The sequence below is a fragment of the Cygnus atratus genome, chromosome 12 (genome assembly GCF_013377495.2).
Source record: "Cygnus atratus isolate AKBS03 ecotype Queensland, Australia chromosome 12, CAtr_DNAZoo_HiC_assembly, whole genome shotgun sequence".
NCBI classification, from domain to species: domain Eukaryota; kingdom Metazoa; phylum Chordata; class Aves; order Anseriformes; family Anatidae; genus Cygnus; species Cygnus atratus.
Genome location: NC_066373.1, coordinates 12631988 through 12650008, shown reverse-complemented (window position 1 = coordinate 12650008; position 18021 = coordinate 12631988). Strand labels below are relative to the sequence as shown.

Below are 18021 nucleotides of genomic sequence, written 5' to 3'. Positions count from 1 at the left end.
ACACGTCACAACACTTTATTGCCACAGTGGCTGCTGGCCATCCCAGTTCCCAGAGGGGGTCTGGGCCGGGGCTGGGGCCGGGGCCCTGTCCCCTCGTACTGCTCGGACCCCTCCACGACTCACACTCTCCCTGTCCTCCATCCTGGCCCCCACGGAGCAGCCTCACGGCATCACTCCCATCCTGTTCTGGAGCCGGACGCCAGACCAAGGGTGCTGAGCGTGCCAGTGTGCTTCCCACGTCCTTCCCTGCGGGGTGCGGGTGGCAGGGCCCCCCCGGGTTGCAGGGGCAGTCAGGTCACACCTCCATGCCCGGCGCCCGCCCCAGGCCCAGCGCCTGCACCAAGTCCTCGCTCAGCCCGCTCTTCAGCGTCCGTCGCACTGTGGGGAGAGGAGAGCGGCTGCTGGGGCCCTGTGTGCTGGGGAGGTGGCCCTGGGGTGGGGGATGAGGGGTCCCGGTGACATGCTTAGGTCCCAGGGTAGGTCCTGTGCCCTGTGGCTGGGGCTGTGTGGGCTCCAGAGCAGTCAGTGGGGATGGAGGCAGGGCATGGGGACAGGGACAGGGTATGGGGTGGTGTGGGGACAGGGACACAGAGATGGGAGTGGGACACAAGGATGGGAAAAAGTACAGGGACAGGGCATGGGGACAGCAATGGGACAGGGCATGGGGCAGGGTCAGAGCATAGGGCAGCGAGGGGACAGGGACGCAGAAACAGGACAGGACACAGAGGGGACAGACTAGATGGACCAAGAGATGGGACAAGGTACAGGGACAGAGGCAGAGCACGGGACGCAGACATCGGGACAGGGATGCAGAGATGGGACAAGGCATCTGGGCAAGGACACAGACATGGCAGAGTGCAAGGACAGAGCATGGGGCCAGGGACACTAAGATGGGATGGGGACACAGATGGGAAAGAGTATGGGGACAGAGCAAGGTGACAGAGATGGGACAGGGCATGGGGATGGAGATGCACAGATGGGAAAGAGCATCTGAGCTGGGACATGGGGTTGGGAGAGTACAAGGACAGAGCATGGGGACAGAGAGGGGACAGCGCAGGGCGGCAAGGACAGAGAGGTGGGACAGGGCATGGGGACAGTGACAACAGGGACTCACGGGACTTCCTGTTGCCGCGGGACCTCCTGCGCTCCTTGTTGGCGCAGGGCCGGGGGTTGGCACTCTGCGTCACCGACTTCACCAGGCGGTCCATGATCTCGTCTGAGGCGTCATCAGGTGAGCTGGGGACGTCCTCCTGGGCCGGGGAGCCTTGGCTTGGGGTGACGTGCCCTGTCCCTGCGTGGGAGTATGAGGATGCTGGCACCAGCCGGGTGTCCCCATGGGCTGCCCCGCTCTGCTGTCCTGTCCCCAGCCCGCTCCTACCCCGGCTGGCCCGGCTGCGTCGGGCAGGGACGTCTGTGGGCAAGCTCAGGACGCTCTTCATGCTCTCATGGCCCACCTCCGCCTGCTCCTCCTGCTCGGGGCTGGCCGACACCACAGCAGGTGGTGCGGTGGCCTCGGCGATGCCGGAGAACTTCTCGGTCTGCAGGTGGGCGAGAGGCGGCCGTTGGGGACATGGGGTGGCCCTTGGGGCGCTGGGGGGATGCGGCCAGCAGTGCGGCCCTGTACCTCAGTGATGAGCCGCCCGCGGGTCTTGTTGCGCTCCCGGTGGGCGGCGCGCTTCTTCTGCTGCTGCAGGACGCGCTCCCGGCAGGTGCGGTACTCCAGGGCGAACTCCCGCAGCAGCTTGCAGATGGGCATCACCTTCACGTCCCGCACGGCGCTGGCTGGGTACCCCAGGTACAGCAGGAAGGAGTGAAACCTGCAGGGACGCCGGTCACCGCAAGTCCTTCCCACCACGGGTGGACCACGGGGCTGGGGGTCTGCTCGTGGAGAGCCGCCCACCTGTTGAGGACGCGCCTGTGGACCACCTTCAAGACGACGATGCGTTGCGTGCTGTCCTTGAGGAAGTCCGTCAGCTTGCTCTTCAGCACCGGCTTGGTCTCATGCTTGGCGATCACCTTCAGGTTGTCCCAGGAGGCCCGGCAGCGCCGCTCCAGCTGCACCACGCTGTTGGCCAGCTCGTCAAAGTCGACCTGGAGGAGGGAGATGTCAGCCCTCGGGGTGGTGTTGGTGGTGGGGTGGAGGTGTGGGCTCTGGGCCTAGCCTCACCTTGGCGGAGCGCGTGATGGAGGCGATCTCCGAGTAGAGGTCCGTGGTTTCTGGGAACTTCTCCACCACCATCTGGCAGAGGTGGTGGAGCAGGGACTGCCGGTGCACCGTGTCCTTCACTTCCGAGACCTTCTCCAGATAGCCCAGTTCAAAGCCTCTGCTCTGAAACCCCAACAGACTCAGCAGGGTCCCTCCACCCTCCTATCCTCCAGCAGACCATACATGGACCACCACCAGCATCCACACCACCCAGCCTCAGGCACCTTCCCAAGCCTCACATGGTCCCTCTCGGGTACCCACATGCCATGGTCAGTCTCATCATCCTTGCAGCACCCATGACTGGCTGCATCGCCCCGCACCCCGTTCCTCACCTGGGAGCCATTCAAGAAGTTGCCCATGGCCAGCAGTGTGGCCAGGATGCACTTGAAGGTGTGATTTTTGGCCAGCTGCTCCATGCCCACTTTCAGATCAAACAGCGGCTCTGCTATCTCCTGGATGAGGATGGGGGCAGGTCAGACCCCTTGGGTGTCACCTCCCTCAGGGGCTTCAGCATTTGCCCTCAAACATGAGCACAACCGCCCCATGCTTGCCTTAGGGACCTGCAGCCTGTCCCCAACCAGAAGGACACCTCCCGTACTCAGACATGGCCACGTCCCACCAGGAACACACGTGGCTCATCCCAGGGACCCCGCTAGGGCCGGCAGTGGTGAGGGGGGATGGGGTAGGTGGCCCCGTACCTGCTCCAGGCTCTCGTAGTCCAGCTTGAAGGCCCAGAGCTGGAGCCTGGCCGTGAGGTCGCTGATGGAGGACAGGGAGAGCAGGAACTGCTCCGCAGAGCCCAAGGGCACATCAGGGTTAGCCAGCTGGGCCTCCTGGATCTTCTGCTTCTCCTCCTCAGTTGGGACCATGGTCAGGATTTTCTAAAGCAGGCAAGGGGATACATCAGACTCCAGCCACATCACCGCTCCCCATGCTGGTGGGAGATGTGACGTGTCACCCCAAGGCCATCTACATTGTGCCACACCACCAGCATGGACATGGAGACCTCCTGGACAGGGGAAGGGACCCACACGAGGACCCTGTTGGGGCCCAGCTTCTCACCTCGATCCCTTCCTTATTGACCGCAAACTCATCGAAGTTGAGCACGGCCGTCTTGATGATGTGGACGGGCGGCAGCACCGTGAGACCGATGTTGATGGCGTTGCTCCTCTTGGGGTCCAGCACCACCACCACCTTCTTCCCATCAGTAGCTTTCTGCAGGGAGGACAGGGCGGAGGCTGGCAGCCAGGCAGAGGGCTCACCTTCATGAGAGCACCATGGACATGAGCCGGAGCTAAGCAAACCCATGCACTGACCATCCGCCCTGCCCCAACCTCCCCGCTGAGCCTCGGGGCTGTGGGTGCCTGTCAGCACAGGGTCAGGGTGATGGTGCATGCCCAGGGGACCCACATGAACCAACAGCCCCCCAAAGCTCCCCCAGCTGATGGTGCCAGCTTGCTGGTACCTTGGAAGGCGGCACCTCCTTCGCCCGGGACTCGAAGAGATGCTCCAGTTTGGCAGTGTTGACCTCAACGCTTTGCAGGGACGCCCACAGCGTCGCCTGCCCAAACCTGCCTGGCCCCACAGAGCCATCTAGCTGCTTCAGCTCCTTCCAGAAGAGCTTCACTGTCCTCTTCTTCTTGGCTTGGGAAGGGCCATCAGTGGCCGAAGGGCCTGGGAGCCCTGGAGGGGGTGGGCAGCCGGGGACCATAGGAGGTGGAGGGGGAGGTGGCGGGCAGCCAGGGACCATAGGAGGTGGAGGGGGAGGTGGTGGGCAGCCAGGGACCATGGGAGGTGGAGGGGGAACCATGAGAACTCCAGCGCTCGCTGCCTGGATGCCGGGAGGAAGGAAGGAGCCATTGGCTACGGGCCCCGTGTCCAAGATGTCAAAGTCTTCCTCCTCCCCCAGGTCAGTGAAGTCCAGGTCCTTGATCTTCAGCTGCACGGGGCTGGCCTGAAGGTGCTCCCACGATAGCTCCGTGTCCTTCTTGATGGGCATCATCATGGTTTTCTCCAGCTTCTGCGTGTGGGTCTCAGCGTCGATGTTGGACGCGGCACGTGCCAGCTTGGCGTGGGCGCTGGCCACCGGCCCGTCCGGAGCCCTGCCATGGAGCCAGGTGCTCTCCTGCTCCCGACCACCGCGTCCCTCAGCGCAGCCCTGCCTGGTGCCCGTCTCCTCCTCACCCTGGTAGGGGGAGGACGACAGCCCCTCGGGGAAGACCTTCTGCCTCCCCAGCTCCGAGGAGCCCTTAGCGTAGAGCATGTCCAGCATGAACTTGGTATCGGAGGAGATGGCGCTGCAGGAGTCGGTGGTGTCCTGCCGGCCTGTGTGGGACCCTGCAGGGAGATGGGGAGGGGGTGAGACAGCCCGCCCAACAGGAGGGTGCTGCTGGGCTGCACGTCGAGTTTGGGGAACTTTCCCTGGTGGGAGCATGCTTGGACACTGGTATTTGGAGCGGGATGGCGCCAGCACCTCCATGGCGCCCAGCATCATGGGCCAGAGGGACCACTGCCACCCACTCCCGGATCCTGGTGGGCCCAGAGGGGACATGCTCCAACCCCATTCCTGCACGTACTCATGCTGGGTGGCTCCGTCCCGGGCTCAGGGGTGCCGCTGTCCCCATCCCAAGCGACGAGATGCTCCGGAGCAACATCACTGAGGATGTCGAGCCGTCCCTTGGCCATGGCGGAGATCTTCTCCTTCTGGGCAGCAGCCAGGTTCTCCAGGAAGCGAGCTCTGTGAGACAGGGGCAGCCATCAGCTGGGGGCACCAGGGGGCAGGGGAGGTGGGGACGGGCAAACCACACCACATGGCACCACACAGCAAGCACCGCACGGGCCGGGTCCTGCACCAAAACCCCCGGCACCAGCCGCACCACAGCAGGGTCCATCCATGCCCCCAGCTGCCTCCAAGCCCTTCAGAGAGATGGGTAATGCCACCATGGCTTGGGGACGGGGGGACAGGGATGCCACAGCCCACCAGGAGCCGAAGGCAGGGGAAGCATGGCCATGTAATGGGTGAGGCTGGCAGGGACCTCTGGAGGTCGCCTGGCCCAACCCCTGCTCCAGCAGGGCCACCCAGAGCAGGTTGCCCAGGACCATGCCCAGGTGGCTTCTGAGCATCTCCAAGGATGGAGACTCCACCACCACCTCTGCCACCATAACTCTTTGGCCCCAAGCTGGTGTTCACCACGACCCCCAAGCTGCGAGACTGAGCTCCCAGGAGGGCACCACGGTGGAGCTGGGACACACGAGGACCCTCCTCCTGCTCCTCGGCCCTCCAAGGCCAGATACCTCTGGCCTGAGTAAGCGCATGCCTGGAGACACACGCATGCCTCTACTTACTCAAACCTCCTCAGAATAGGCTTGTCCCCATGCAAGGAGGGGGCATCCTCCCGCCTGAGGGAAAACAGGGGTTAGCCCCTGCTAACGGGGGTCTCCTGCACCCACCCCCCAGCCCCAAGGCATGGCCTGGGGACCCCCAGCAAGAACTCCCCTTGCCTGGGTTCTGCATGGTGTTGGCGACGTGGGGGCACCGTCCCCACCATCAGGGCCACCAGGAAGGTTCTTGTGGACGATGCCAGCTCCAGGGCTGCACCACCAAGGAGCACCATTAACGGGGTTTGGAGGGCACTGCCACCCCAAGTGGGACCCCGGTGGCATGGGGGTCCCAGCCATCCAGCCAGGACACAAGCAGAGGAGATGCAAGGGCTGGGAACAGCAAGCGGGGTGCACCGGGAGGTATCACACGCGTGCAAAGCCTGGGCACTTACCAGACAGGGGCAGGTTGGTGCAGCCTGCAAAAGGAAAGATAGAAAGAGTGGGCAGAGGAGAGAATCAGCATGGCCAGAGAAGAGGAGCAGGGGGGAAGAGATGGAGCTGGAGAAGAGGCGTGTGTGCCCCAGTGGGGCCAAATGACGCTGTGAAAGCCTTGGCTGGACCACCTCGGACTGTCCTCTCCTGGCTTGTGCATCTTGCCGGCCCCGATGCCTGCCTAGACCCCGCTGCATCCCCAGTGCTCCCTTGGGACGGGTGTACCCCAGCAACGACATGGTGGTGGGACCCTCCTCGCCTTCAGCCCCAGGGCACCATCCCCACCTGGCTGCTTACTTGTACACGCTCCTCTCCCCGGGGCCTGGGGACTGCTCCTTCTCGGGCGAGGTGCATGGCAGAGACAGCCGCAGGCTGGACGTGCTGTTGTAGGTGCTCTTTGGGCATGGCCTGGAGAAAGAGGTGGCACTGATGGAGACCTGGGGGGGACCCCCCATGCTGCATCCCGGTATCCTCACATCCCATACTTACTCTGCTGGGATGCTCGGCTCAGGGCTATCCTCAACGGGGGGCTCCTTTGGGGTGCTGGGGCTCCCCAGCACAGGCTGGGGGTCAGGGCTGGGCTCGGCACAGCTGCCCTGAGCACGCCACCCGCGCCGGCCCTCATCTGTCTTCCTCCTCTCCTTGCGCCCACCCGGCGACGGCTCCTCCACCCCGTCCTCCAGCTTGAGAGCGCTCTGCACGGGGGACGGGGATGCCCAGTGAGCCCCCTGGGCACTGCTCCCACCCCACACACCCACCCTCCCCAGGGAGATGGACGTGGACATCGCCCCAGGGTGCCCCGCTCACTTCGTAGAGCACGAACTGCTGCTTGAGGTCGAGGTCGGTGCCCTTGCTGCTCAGGTACTGCTGCACCACCCTCTCCATGCCCTGCTGCTCCAGGCAGTCCGTCACGTCGTAGAAGGAGTCCTGGTCCGGGAGGGCAGCCAGCGTCTGGCCAGGAACAGAGGGACAGGGCTGGGACGGGTGCGATGGGGACAGGGTGGCCCCACAGCACGGCATGGCCACCCCCGGCGCTGACCTTGTTGATGAGGGTCATTGCGAACACCAGCAGCTCCGTGTCGGCCCCATTGCGCTGCTGCAGGATGGCCATCAGGTTGGACCATGGACACACGCCTGGGACAAGCGACGGGTGCAGGTGACACCAGGGCTGCAGCTGGGGCAGGTTTGGGACACAGCACGCTGCATCCCCAGTATCTCCCCCCATCCCCATCCCTGCTGGGGGCTCTTGGTGGGCTCCCATGGGCCATGGCCATCACACAGGGGGTTGGCGTGGGACAGACAACGTGTCCTCTGTGTCGAACCATCCCCAAGCAGGAATCTCGCTGGCAGCTGGGGCTGCACTCACCTCTCGCCTGGTCCACAGCGTTGACGGCACGGATGAGGAGCAGGGCGTTGGGCTCCGTGTACTCCACAAACACCAGCAGCAGCTTCAGCGCCATCTTCACCACCAGGCGGAACTGGGACGAGGGACAGCGGCCGTGGCAGGGCGCTGCCAGCACGGGGTGGCTGTGCCCGTGCCCCAGGGCTGGTGGCTTCACCAGCAACTCTGGGGACAGGTCACGGTGCTGTGGGGCCAGGGTCCTACAGCTGGGATCCTGATGTCCTATGGGCACTGAGAAGGGGCCTGGGGTGGGACCCCCCTCTTATGTTCAACCTCTGTGCCCAGGAGCATGGTCACATTTGTCTGGGGACTCTGGGTGACTTCTGTGAGCAGCACCCAATGAGCCTGAGGGTAGGAAGGCAACAAGCCCATTCCGAAGGCGAGGTGTGGGGTGAACCCCCCAAGGGACAGCACATGGGGACAGCCACAGAGAGGGGTCACTGCTGCTTACCAGGCTTCCCGACAGCGTGTACAACCACTGGACGGTCTCGTTGTGGTTGATGACACCCTGCATCCCGTCCATGAAGAGCATGATCTGGCTCAGGGCTGCAAGGCAAGGTCACGGGATGGTGGCCACCCTGAGCAGAGCCTTCTCCACCCTGCAAGAGGGACACCCCCAGCCTTCCACCACCCCCTGGACCAAGTACCAACCACGGAGGATGTAGTTCTGGTAGTTCTGATCAGCCTCTGCCCCCACTTTGATCAGGCACGTCAGCCCATCCAGGTTCACAAACTCGGGCACCAGGTCCTTGTCCTCCTGCGGGGAGAAGCCCAGGCGTTGTCCCAGCGCACGTGGTGGGGACACAGCCAGCCCCTGGCTGGGGACACGGACCCAGGGCCACCTACCTGGAAGAGCTGCTTGAGGGAGAAGAGGGAACGCCGCAGCTCCGGCCCCTGCGAGTTGTACAGCTTCTCTGCAAGGAAAAGGGTTGGAACAGGCTGCCCGGGGCAGCGGTGGTGTCCCCATGCCTGACGTGTTTCAAAGACATGTGGACGTGGCACTAAGGGACATGGTTTAGTGGTGGGACTCGGAAGGTCAAGTGGTTGGACTTAGTGATCCTGAAGGCCTTTTCCAACCTGGGTGTTTCTATGATTCTGTGAAACGGGAGATGTGAAGTGATGGCCTGGGCAGGAGCTCCGAAATGCTCCCAGTGCCAGCACTGATTCTCTGGGGCACGTGGCCACACAAGGGTGGAACAGCAGCAGCTCCCCCACAGCTGCTTATTTCAGCACTGCCACCTTCCTATTTTCTTTCCTTTTTTTTTTTTTAAAAAAATTTTCTGCATAGACATAAATATCCCCTCTGGTTTCCTGCGCAGAACCGAAACAGGAACACAGGCAGAAGGCAGAGCCACTTTTAGCCATTCCTCCCCACCGTGTGGGAGCAGCAGCCCCAGGGCAGTGCTGACCCTTCGTGAGGTTTGGGGGCATCTCAGGAAGCATCTCACCCTGCTGGGATCACCCACCATGGGGCACTGGGTGCCATTACACCCGCTCTGCCACCCCTCTTTGTCCCTGTCCCACGGCTGGCAGCCCTCAAAGGAGGCCCACAGCTCACCAAATCCATTTTTCTCTGTTTCACTGCTTTTCTATTTATTACTTCTTTAAAAATAGCTGTGCTTCTGGTTTCCTCTCGCTTGCCCGCTCTGAACTCCAAATTGTATTATCCTAGCATCCCAAGTTCCCCGGGTCAGGTTCGGAGCTGTAACGAGCCCCAGGCCAGCTGCCCACGCTGCTTCCCAGCCAGGCCGACGAGCGCTCTGCCAAACCCCAGCTCCCGGCATCCTCCCAGCCGCGCTGCCGGGCCGACGGGGCCGGGGCACGGAGCAGCCCGGAGCCTGGGAACCGCGAGCGAGGAGCGTGACCCCGACCCCAGCCCCGGTCCCTGCCCTCCCCTCCCAGCACTACTCCGCTCCGTGCTGGCTTTTCCCCCTGCTCCGGACGGAAAGACTCGAGCTGTCCGAGCGCTCTTGTCCCCGTGTAAGCCGTTTGTTTGCATTCTCCACGGCTATATTTAGGTCTTGCCTGGATGACCCAAAATACCCGCAGCGCGCGATGCGTTCCCAGCCTGAGAAGCAGAAGCCCCAACCTGCACGAGGGGGGAGGACTCCGGCAGCCTCGTGGCACCACGAGGCCACCACCATGGCCACCACCACCCAGCCCGGCTCACCAATGATGGCGTGGACGCGGACGGAGAGCTGGGTGCGCAGGATCAGCGTCGGCCGCCGGCCCTTCCTGGGGTGAGGGGGAAGGAGGGTGAGCGCCGGTGCTTGCTCACGCGGCGTCCCCGTGTCCCCAGTGCCCTGTGTGCCTCACCTGACCTCCTCGTAGAAACCCTCCAGGTCATCCTTCTGCTCCAGCAGGGACAGGTCGAGGTCCAGGTAGTGGCCGGATGGGGAGACCTGCAGCGTGCAGTCCTCCAGCTGGGGATGCAGACAGCCGGGATGAGACACGAGCCACCGGCATGAGACACGAGCCACCGTGCCCACCTCGTGTCCCCACCGGTGACAGCGATGTTCCTCCCGGCTGCATAAACCCACGTCCCCAAGCTGGTCCTGCAGGACTGCACCACCTCGTCCCCCTTGCAACGCCATCCCCATGGGGACATGTCCTCCCTCCCAGCACGCTGCAGGGAAAGCCCAGGGGACCAGCATCGGACCTGGGGGGGAAACACGAAGCCCACACCAGGAAAAAACACAGGGCAAGGGCGGCACCCGTGCCATCGACTGTCCCTGGGGCGGGGGACCCAGCCTGATGCTGCCAGCATGTCCCGCAGCGGGGAGCAGTCGGGGCAGGGCTGGTTTCCTCCCTCACCCCCGCAGCAGCACACAAACACAGCAAGCCCTGCACGGGTTTCCCAGTGGCTGTGGGTGCCTGACCTGCCCCGTATGACTCAGCCCCGCACCCGGCCACGTGGCGGGGCGGGGAAGCATCAAACCCAGCACTGCTCCTGCTCCTAACGCTGCTCCTGCTGCTAATGCATCCTCCGTGTCCTGGCATGCTTGCTGTGCCATCCCCCATCCCTCGCCACAGCAGGGATAAATCCCTGTTATTAATGGTCACGCCTCCACCGGCGTCCCCGCTGCTTCCCAAGGGCTGGGAGAGCTGGCGATGCGCTGGAGCAGGCTGGCAGAGCACCACCAGCTCTGGATCCGGCCCCTGCGTCGCCCTGTGCTTGCTCTCCGTTGAGTCACAAGCCTGCGCAAACCTTTGCACATCTGACTTTGCCGCCAGCACGGCTTCAAAACCAGAAGTCAGGACAGCACCGTGCCACATGTGTTGGAATAACAGCCTGGCGTCTGACCAAGCCTCCAGAAAAGTGGCAATTTGGCAGGGCAGCTCTGTCGGGTTAGACGCAGTCGTTGCGTTGTTTGCATCCCACTCCACCTGGCCATGGCAACACAAGCAAACACCATCTAAGGGCTTGCTTGCCGGGGAAAGGCTTCGAATCCTGCTCCGAGGCTTCTCCTGGGCTTCTCTGCACCCTCCCAGGCACAGCAGGATGAACCAGCACCCGGTTGCAATCAAACACAGCAAAAAGCAGCTCCCAAAGGAAAAAAATTGCCTCTGCTCGGTTGCCAGAGCCCTGCAAGCCGGAGATAACATCCACAGCTCCTATCGGGGCCGGTGACATGTCCCAGCTGGCGGCCGCGCACTTCCTGTGTGAGCTTGGCCGTGCTCCCCACGAGGGATGCTCTCAGCCCAAGAGAAGCTCCTGCCCAGCAAATGCCATCCCCTGGGGATGGGGATGGGGACAGGGACAGGGACAGGCCATCCCATGCCAGGGATGCCCTGCCAAGCCTCCCAGCTTGGCATTTCCATGCTGGACCTCATGGCTGGGCTTGCTCCTGCACCCTCGGACAAGGTTTTAAAAGATCCGAGCCTTGCGGTCACGCTGCTGGGGACAGCACGGTGGGGCCACAGGGTGACAACAGCTCCCAGCGCAGGGTTGTGTCCCTGTTCTGAGCCCTGGTGTCACGAGGAAGCTTTGATCTGTCTGCCTCCGGCATGGGAAAGTGTTTTAAAACAACGCGGGGCCGCAGAGAGCCCGGGGACAAAGCGGAGCAGGGGGGAGGAGGAGAGCATCTCACGCTCACACCTCCAGCATGCAGCTCCCATAGCGCTGCTGGCGTCCTCCAGGCAGCAGGCAGAGCGGTTTGGGGACCTGCTGGGACCACGAAGCTGGTGCTGGTGCCCGTCCCTAGAAGGGACAAGGACCCTGCACAGCAGCACGGCTCTCAGCAGCCTGGAGAGGTCTCCTGCATGCATTGAAAGCTCAGTGCCACCCCAACAGCTCCAAACTGAACGCTGGAGAAGGTGGAAACACATGGGATCTCCCTGACTGTGAGCTTCAAAGCTCAGCGAGGACACGCACAGCCAGCAAACGACCTCCTGTGGAAAGCTGGCTTTGCTGGAGCAGGACTGCCCTCTCCAAACCATGGGGCTGTGATGGAGGTGCCCCCACCGGTGAGCATGTCTGGAGGTCTCCATTGCCAAGGGAGACAAACGGACGCATCTAAAACCATCCTTGCTGTACCAGCCTTTGCCAGAACGAGCTGAGTTTCTCTCTGCTGACCCACACCACTCGTCCAAGCAGAGGCGTCCCACACGGAGCTGCAGGCTGCTCCAAGCCACGTGCTGGAGAAGCATCCCCGAGGAGAGCCCCATGCCACCCAGCTGGACCAGGACTTGTCCCAGCAGAGCCTTGCACGAGTGAAAGGGATGTCCGCAGGGCCAGCAGGCATATTGTTAACTCAGGGAAGCTCCCCAGGTTTGATGTAGCTGATGGGGGAGCATCCGTCATGCTTGTGACCCAGACAACCCACCCTGGGTGCAGCAGCCTGGTGCTGCTCAGAGGTGCAACCTGTCCTGAGCTCCTACCCTGTGTGAGCAGCGGCTCCCCGAAAATCCATATGCAAGCTGGAGCATCGCCCTTGGCCTCCCCTGGGCTGCAGGAGGACACGGCATCCTCCTTATCTGCCAGCTGCAGAAACACTTCCCCCCATCTCTAACACTTTCTTCTTTTTGGCAACCACAATTTCCCAACTTTGTTGAGCTGCGTAACGCTCCGGGCGGCTCTAAGAGAGCATATTTAAAGAAACTCTTTGGTGGAAACATGCGACGTGGGCATGGTCCTCACCTCCTTGTGCTGGCCTCGGGACAGACCCAGAACCCAAACCAGCCCCAGCTGGGTAAGCAGAAAGCTAAAGATGCTTTAAAACCCCTGCCAGAGGCTGGTGTTGGGGCAGAGCCAGCGCAACGCCCGGATTGCGAACTGGAGAGGGCCGTGCCACGGGGCGCCCCACGCAGCTCTTCTGGGAAGGGGAATTTGCTGAAACCGGCGCTGTTTGTTCCAGCTGAGGCTCAGACTCAAGGCAGTAGTTGAACACAAAGCTCAGGATGAATTTTACACAGCATGAAGCAGGACCTGGCAGCAGCTGTAGCAACGTCTGCAGCACCCGCAGCGCGTGGCATCCTTCAATCAGCACCGCTCTGCCCCCCACGCCTGGGGCTGCCACCTCTGTGCACTTCAAACTCAGGCAAATCTCTTGTGCCAGCAGACCCAGCACAGCTCGCCCTCCAAACACATGCTGTAATGTCTGTAAATGTCTGCAGCTTCTCCTCTAAACTCTTCTCGCACCCGAAGGTGATGGCGGAGGAGGTGGACAGGGCCGTGGGCAGCTCTCCCCGCGCAGGAGCAGCCCCACCACGCAGCCAAGGGCACGCACCATGCTTCGGGTACCTGGGTTCGCTCTGGGGCTGGTGGGGGTGTCTGTCACCAGGGCGCTCAGTTGCTGCCTCCTACCCTTTCCTGCCTGACGGATGGCAGCACATGGATGGGAGCACTGCCCATAAGGGCAGGAAAAAAAAAATAAAGCAGGTGGGCTCTGGAGGTCACTCAGCCCCAAGCTGGCCCAGAACTGCACGCTTGCTCATGCGCTGCCCTCTCCACCCAGGCCTAAGCTCCTGCTTCTCACCACTACCAGAGGCACCCGTGGCTCAATAACCCCCAAAATCCACCAAAATCCAGAGCTCTGGGCACTCCAACCACAACCTATTGTGCTGACGCAGCAGTTTTTTGCTCTTCTGCAGGTTTCCTGGCGAGGAGTGGGATAGCGTGGCTCCGGACAGTTTGGTTTCATAACAGTTTGGAAAATCCCTGGACTGGGGGATGAGACAGCGCTGGTGTGGGGCACGGGTAAAGGGAGCACGGTGGCCTCTAGAGAGCGAGGGGACACCTCGCCAAGGCAGCTCCCAGGGGCAGCGGTGGCACAAAGACGGCCTCGCTGCCACCCTCTGCAATCCGGTTCTGCAGCCCCAGCACCGCTCTGGCTGTGCCCAGCAGGCTGGTTTGCAAAGGGATCTCTGTTACAGCGGTCACACGCTGTTGTAGAAAACATGGGTTTTGCAGAAAAACACTTGGAGGGGTTTAAAAAACACACCCGCACCCAGAGGGAGCATCACCCAGCGGAGCTGCAGAACTGCTGGAAGCGAAGACGAGATAGCATCAGCTCGAGGCAGAACAATACGGCCGGGGAAAACAAAGCGGGAAGGTATTTCAGGCACAAACACGCTTTCCGGAAAACATGAAAAAGTCATCAGCTGCAGGGAGAGGAAGCGCCGAGGGTGTCACAGGGCAGGACGGGCTGTTCGGCGGGGACACGCAGAGATGCCAGTGCGAGAAACCATCTGCCCCAGCAAAAGGCAGGGAGGGCAAATCCTGCATGGGATCTGGTGGGTCCCTGGGGCAGGTTGTCCCGAGGAGACTGCTCGGTTCTCCGAGGATGCGCAGGGACCCGGCCCTGCTCCCTCCTGGTCTCCCCGGGAGTGTGCTGCTGAGCAGCATCCCCAGCTGAGCTTTTACAGCAGATTTATAGGGGGAAAAAAAAATAATAAAAAAAACCTGTCTGCTCATTTACTAATTTTAGCGCAGTGAGTAATGGAGCAGAGAGCAGCACCTGGCACGGCGGGCACGTCCGAACGATGGGAGATATCGTGCCAGGATAAGACTGCCCCGGGGTGCCAGCTCCTGATTCGGACCCAGCCCGTGGGATGGGAGAGCAGCCACGCTCTGCAGGGCAGGAGGCTGGTGGTGGAGGCACCGGCACGCGCGAGCCCCAGCAAGCATCCCCGTGCCCGCGGTGGCACCCCGGGACCGCGATCCCGTTACAGGCAGCTCCTGCCCGGGGAGGAGGACGCATGCCTGAAATTTGAGTTCGCTCCATTCGTCATGTCTCGGGCTGTTTGTTCCCAAACAGACTCCGTTTAGTCACTGCCTAAAAATCCCATGACGGTGACAACATGAGATGCTGCTGCTCTGCTCCAAGAAAAATGAAAGTGGGGATGAAAGGAGCTTGTTTGGCTCAGGGAAAGGGCTCAGAGCAACCCCCTTCCCATCGCCCCCTCCTGCCCACGTCCCTGCCTCCCCTGCCTTTGCTCCTGAGGTGCCACAGGCTGCAGGAGGGAGATGCTCGGCCATCAGTGAGGTGCTGCCAGGTCCCATGCCCACGGGGCCGTGTTCGGAAGGCAGAAAACCAGCCTGTCCCCAGCAGGAGGTGACCATAGAGGATGTTCTGAAAGCATCACGCTAACAGAAGACTCCCGGGTGGGAAGGTCCCCAGGGAGCGGAGGCTCCAGGTTCCCCGTTCCCTCTCTCCTAGCCTGGATCATGTTGGGGACAGGACGCCAGCCCAGCCTCAGACCTCCAAGACCCACAGCAGGCACAGCGCCGTGCTCCAGCCTCCTCCCGGCCTCCACATGGAGCCCATGTCCTCCGCTGCCCACGACACGCCAGAGGAAGTCGCTCAGCACGTTTCATGGAGCGCACGCGTTTCCGCACAGCTTTCCAGCCCCGCCGTACAAACAAAAGCAGTGGGACGGGGGCCGGTGGCCCTGCGGCTCCGTGTGCTGCAGCGAGGCCGCCCGGATCCTGCCCGCGGCGTTTGGCGGCCGGAGGCTCAGCTCCGCTCCGTTACAGCGTGGCACGGGAGCGCGCTCCCCAGCAGCGGTGCTGCCGCTACCCCGCGTCCCTGGCACACGAAGGCAGCTGCAGGGCCATGCCAGGGTGGCTGTCGGATGGGAAACCGCCTGAACAAGCGCAGCCACTTCCTCCGAGACGACTCACGAGGGGCCGGATGAGAAATGGCATCACCCACCGGTGGGGCTCGCCAATTCCGCCGTGACTCAGGCGGGAGCGAGGGCCACCGCTTCGGCGGGCCCCGGGGCTCTCTCCAAGCAGCTTGGGGACGTGTGGTGGCACCGCCTGCGCCCGGGTCACCCCAGGCAGCCGCCGCGTCCCCATGGTACCGCATGGACGCATGGCCACGGACGCACGGACACGGACACACAGTCACAGAAGCACTTGCCCCTTGCAGGGATGGAGCCGTGGCTTTGCGCGCTCTCTCCGCGCATTTTCCCGAGCCCCCCAGCCACAAACCACCGTCTCCTCCATCCCCTCCCGACCCCTCTCCAGATCCCGAAAACAACCGGGCACCGGGGAGCCCCCAGCCCCGCGGGCCCCCCACCCACGAAGCGCTGCCCGGGAATGCTCAGCAGGGTCCCGGCAGCCCCGCTCCGCTCGGGACCCCCCCCAGCTCTCCGCCGCCGCCCCCCCTTTACCGGCAGCGGCGCTCCGAGCAGCCGGTGCAGCGCGGGCAGCTGCGCGCCCAGGGCCAGCGCCTCCGCCACGGCGTAAACCGGGGCTCGGCGCGGCTCCGGGAAGCTGCCGCAGCCGAAGGGGTCGGCATCCTCCAGGTACTGGACCCGGCACTGCACCGCCGCCTCCGCCATGGCGGCACCGCCGCTGCCGCCGCCCCGCGCCCGCAGCGCCGGGGGGGAGGCAGCGACCCCGGCACCGCCCCGGGGCCGCCCCTGCTAACGGGGACCGCCCCGCGCTCGGGCGCCCTCCGCGGGTGCACGAAGGGATCGTAAGGGGTTTCTGCTGGGTGCGCGGGGACGTGCGGAGCGTGCCGTCATGATCCCGGTGCACGGGGATGCTCTGGGTACCCTGGGGTGCTCCGGGTGTGCCAAGATGCTTGGGGCGTGCAGGGATGGTCAGGGTACCCCGGGATGCTTGGGGTGTCCCAGAGGATGCTCAGGGTGCTCTGGGATGCTCCGGGTGCACAGGGATGCTCTGGGTACCCTGGGATGCTCTGGGTGTGCCAAGACCCTTGGGGTGTGCAGGGATGCTCCGGGTGCTCTGGGATGCTCGAGGTGCCCCAGGAGATGCTCAGGGTGCTCCGGGATGCTCCAGATGCACAGGGATGCTCCGGGTACCCTAGAGGATGCTCAGAGTGCACAGGGATGCTCAGGGCTCCCCAGGATGCTCTGAGTGCTCTGGGATTCTCTGGGTGCACAGGGATGTTCTGGGTACCGTGGGATGCTCCAGGTGTGCCAAGATGCTTGGGGTGTGCAGGGATGCTCAGGGTACTCCAGGATGCTCGGGTTGCCCCAGGAGATGCTCAGGGTGCTCGCGGATGCTCCAGTTGCACAGGGATGCTCCAGGTACCCCAGAGCATACTCGGAATGCACAGGGATGTTCGGGATACCCCAGAGGATGCTCAAGGTGCTCCGGGATGCTCCAGGTGCACAGGGATGCTCTGGATACCTTGGGGTGCTCCGGGTGTGCCAAGATGCTTGGGGTGGTCAGGGATGCTTGGGGTACCCCGGGATGCTCGGGGTGCCCCCAAGGGTGCTCAGGGTGCTCTGGGATGCTCGGGGAACCTCGGATACTTGGGGTGTTCCAGGATGCTCTGGGTGTCCCAGGGTGTCCCAGGGTGCTCTGAGTGTTCTGGGATGCTCCAGGTGCCCCAGTGGTTGCCAATGGGCAGCCTGCACTGGGTGCACAGGGATGCTTAGGGTGCCCCAAGATGCTCGGGTTGTGCAGGGATGCTCAGGGTACTCCGTGATGCTCTGGGTGCTTTGGGATGTTCGGACTGTGCAGCGATGCTCAGGGTGCCCCAGGATGTTCTGGGAATATCCTCACCCAGGACAGAGACATGGGTGGGCGGCCGTGCTGCAACCTCTGCTCTGGCAGCAGGAAGGAGGGTGACGGGCAGTTTGGGGCAGCTTGCTGGAGCTGCAGGCTGTGACTGTGCAGGGGACAGGATGAGGGACATAGGGGAAGGTCTCGTGGCTCCTAGACCTGCCTCACCCCTGCCACCGGAGACAAGCCCGCAGCACAGAGCTGCTGCAGAGCGGTGCTGCCTTCCTTTTCACAGCCCGGCCGTGCAGCGATGGCCCTGGGCGAGAGCTGGGGTGGTGGGGCGAGGGCAGGGAGTGCGAGAGCGGGTCCAGCCACCAGTGCCAGAGCGGGCTTCCAGTACAAGAAGGACTGGACAGAGTCCAGCAGAGATGTCAGGGCATTGGCACAGGCCGGGTGACAAGAGCCAGCCCCTGGCAGGACGAGGCTGAGCAGCTGTCCCTGGAAGGAGGCTGCTGGCAGGAGGGTGGCAGCAGCAGGCTGCTTGCTGCAGCCTCCTGCAGCTGCTGCCGCTTGCGCTGGGCCAGACAGAGGAGGCACGGCTGGTGCACGAGGGGCTGGGGTGGGCAGGGACCTCCTGGTGTCACCTGGTGCCACCCTGCTCCAGCAGGGCCACCC

General features: G+C 63.2%; 1 protein-coding gene across 4 annotated transcripts; it reads right to left on the bottom strand.

Moving 5' to 3' along the window:
* Positions 1-16309, bottom strand: FHOD1 (formin homology 2 domain containing 1). 4 transcript variants are annotated; one of them, XM_035543788.1, is made up of 22 exons: positions 16041-16309; positions 9738-9844; positions 9592-9656; positions 8268-8335; positions 8073-8178; positions 7873-7967; positions 7386-7497; positions 7059-7153; positions 6827-6970; positions 6509-6714; positions 6317-6427; positions 4783-4943; positions 3672-4543; positions 3269-3421; positions 2905-3087; positions 2539-2658; positions 2168-2329; positions 1901-2091; positions 1625-1817; positions 1379-1538; positions 1115-1291; positions 1-378 (listed from the first exon to the last, which is right to left on the bottom strand). In XM_035543788.1, the coding sequence occupies exons 1-22, from the start codon at positions 16209-16211 to the stop codon at positions 296-298; spliced, it is 3735 nt and encodes a 1244-aa protein (XP_035399681.1). In that variant the 5' UTR covers positions 16212-16309; the 3' UTR covers positions 1-295. The 4 variants fall into 4 exon arrangements, with proteins under 4 accessions (XP_035399681.1, XP_050569261.1, XP_035399680.1 ...); XM_050713304.1 differs by having other exon boundaries at positions 9743-9844; positions 16041-16244; XM_035543787.1 differs by having other exon boundaries at positions 1115-1538; positions 16041-16268.
* Positions 16310-18021: the final 1712 nt, after the last annotated feature.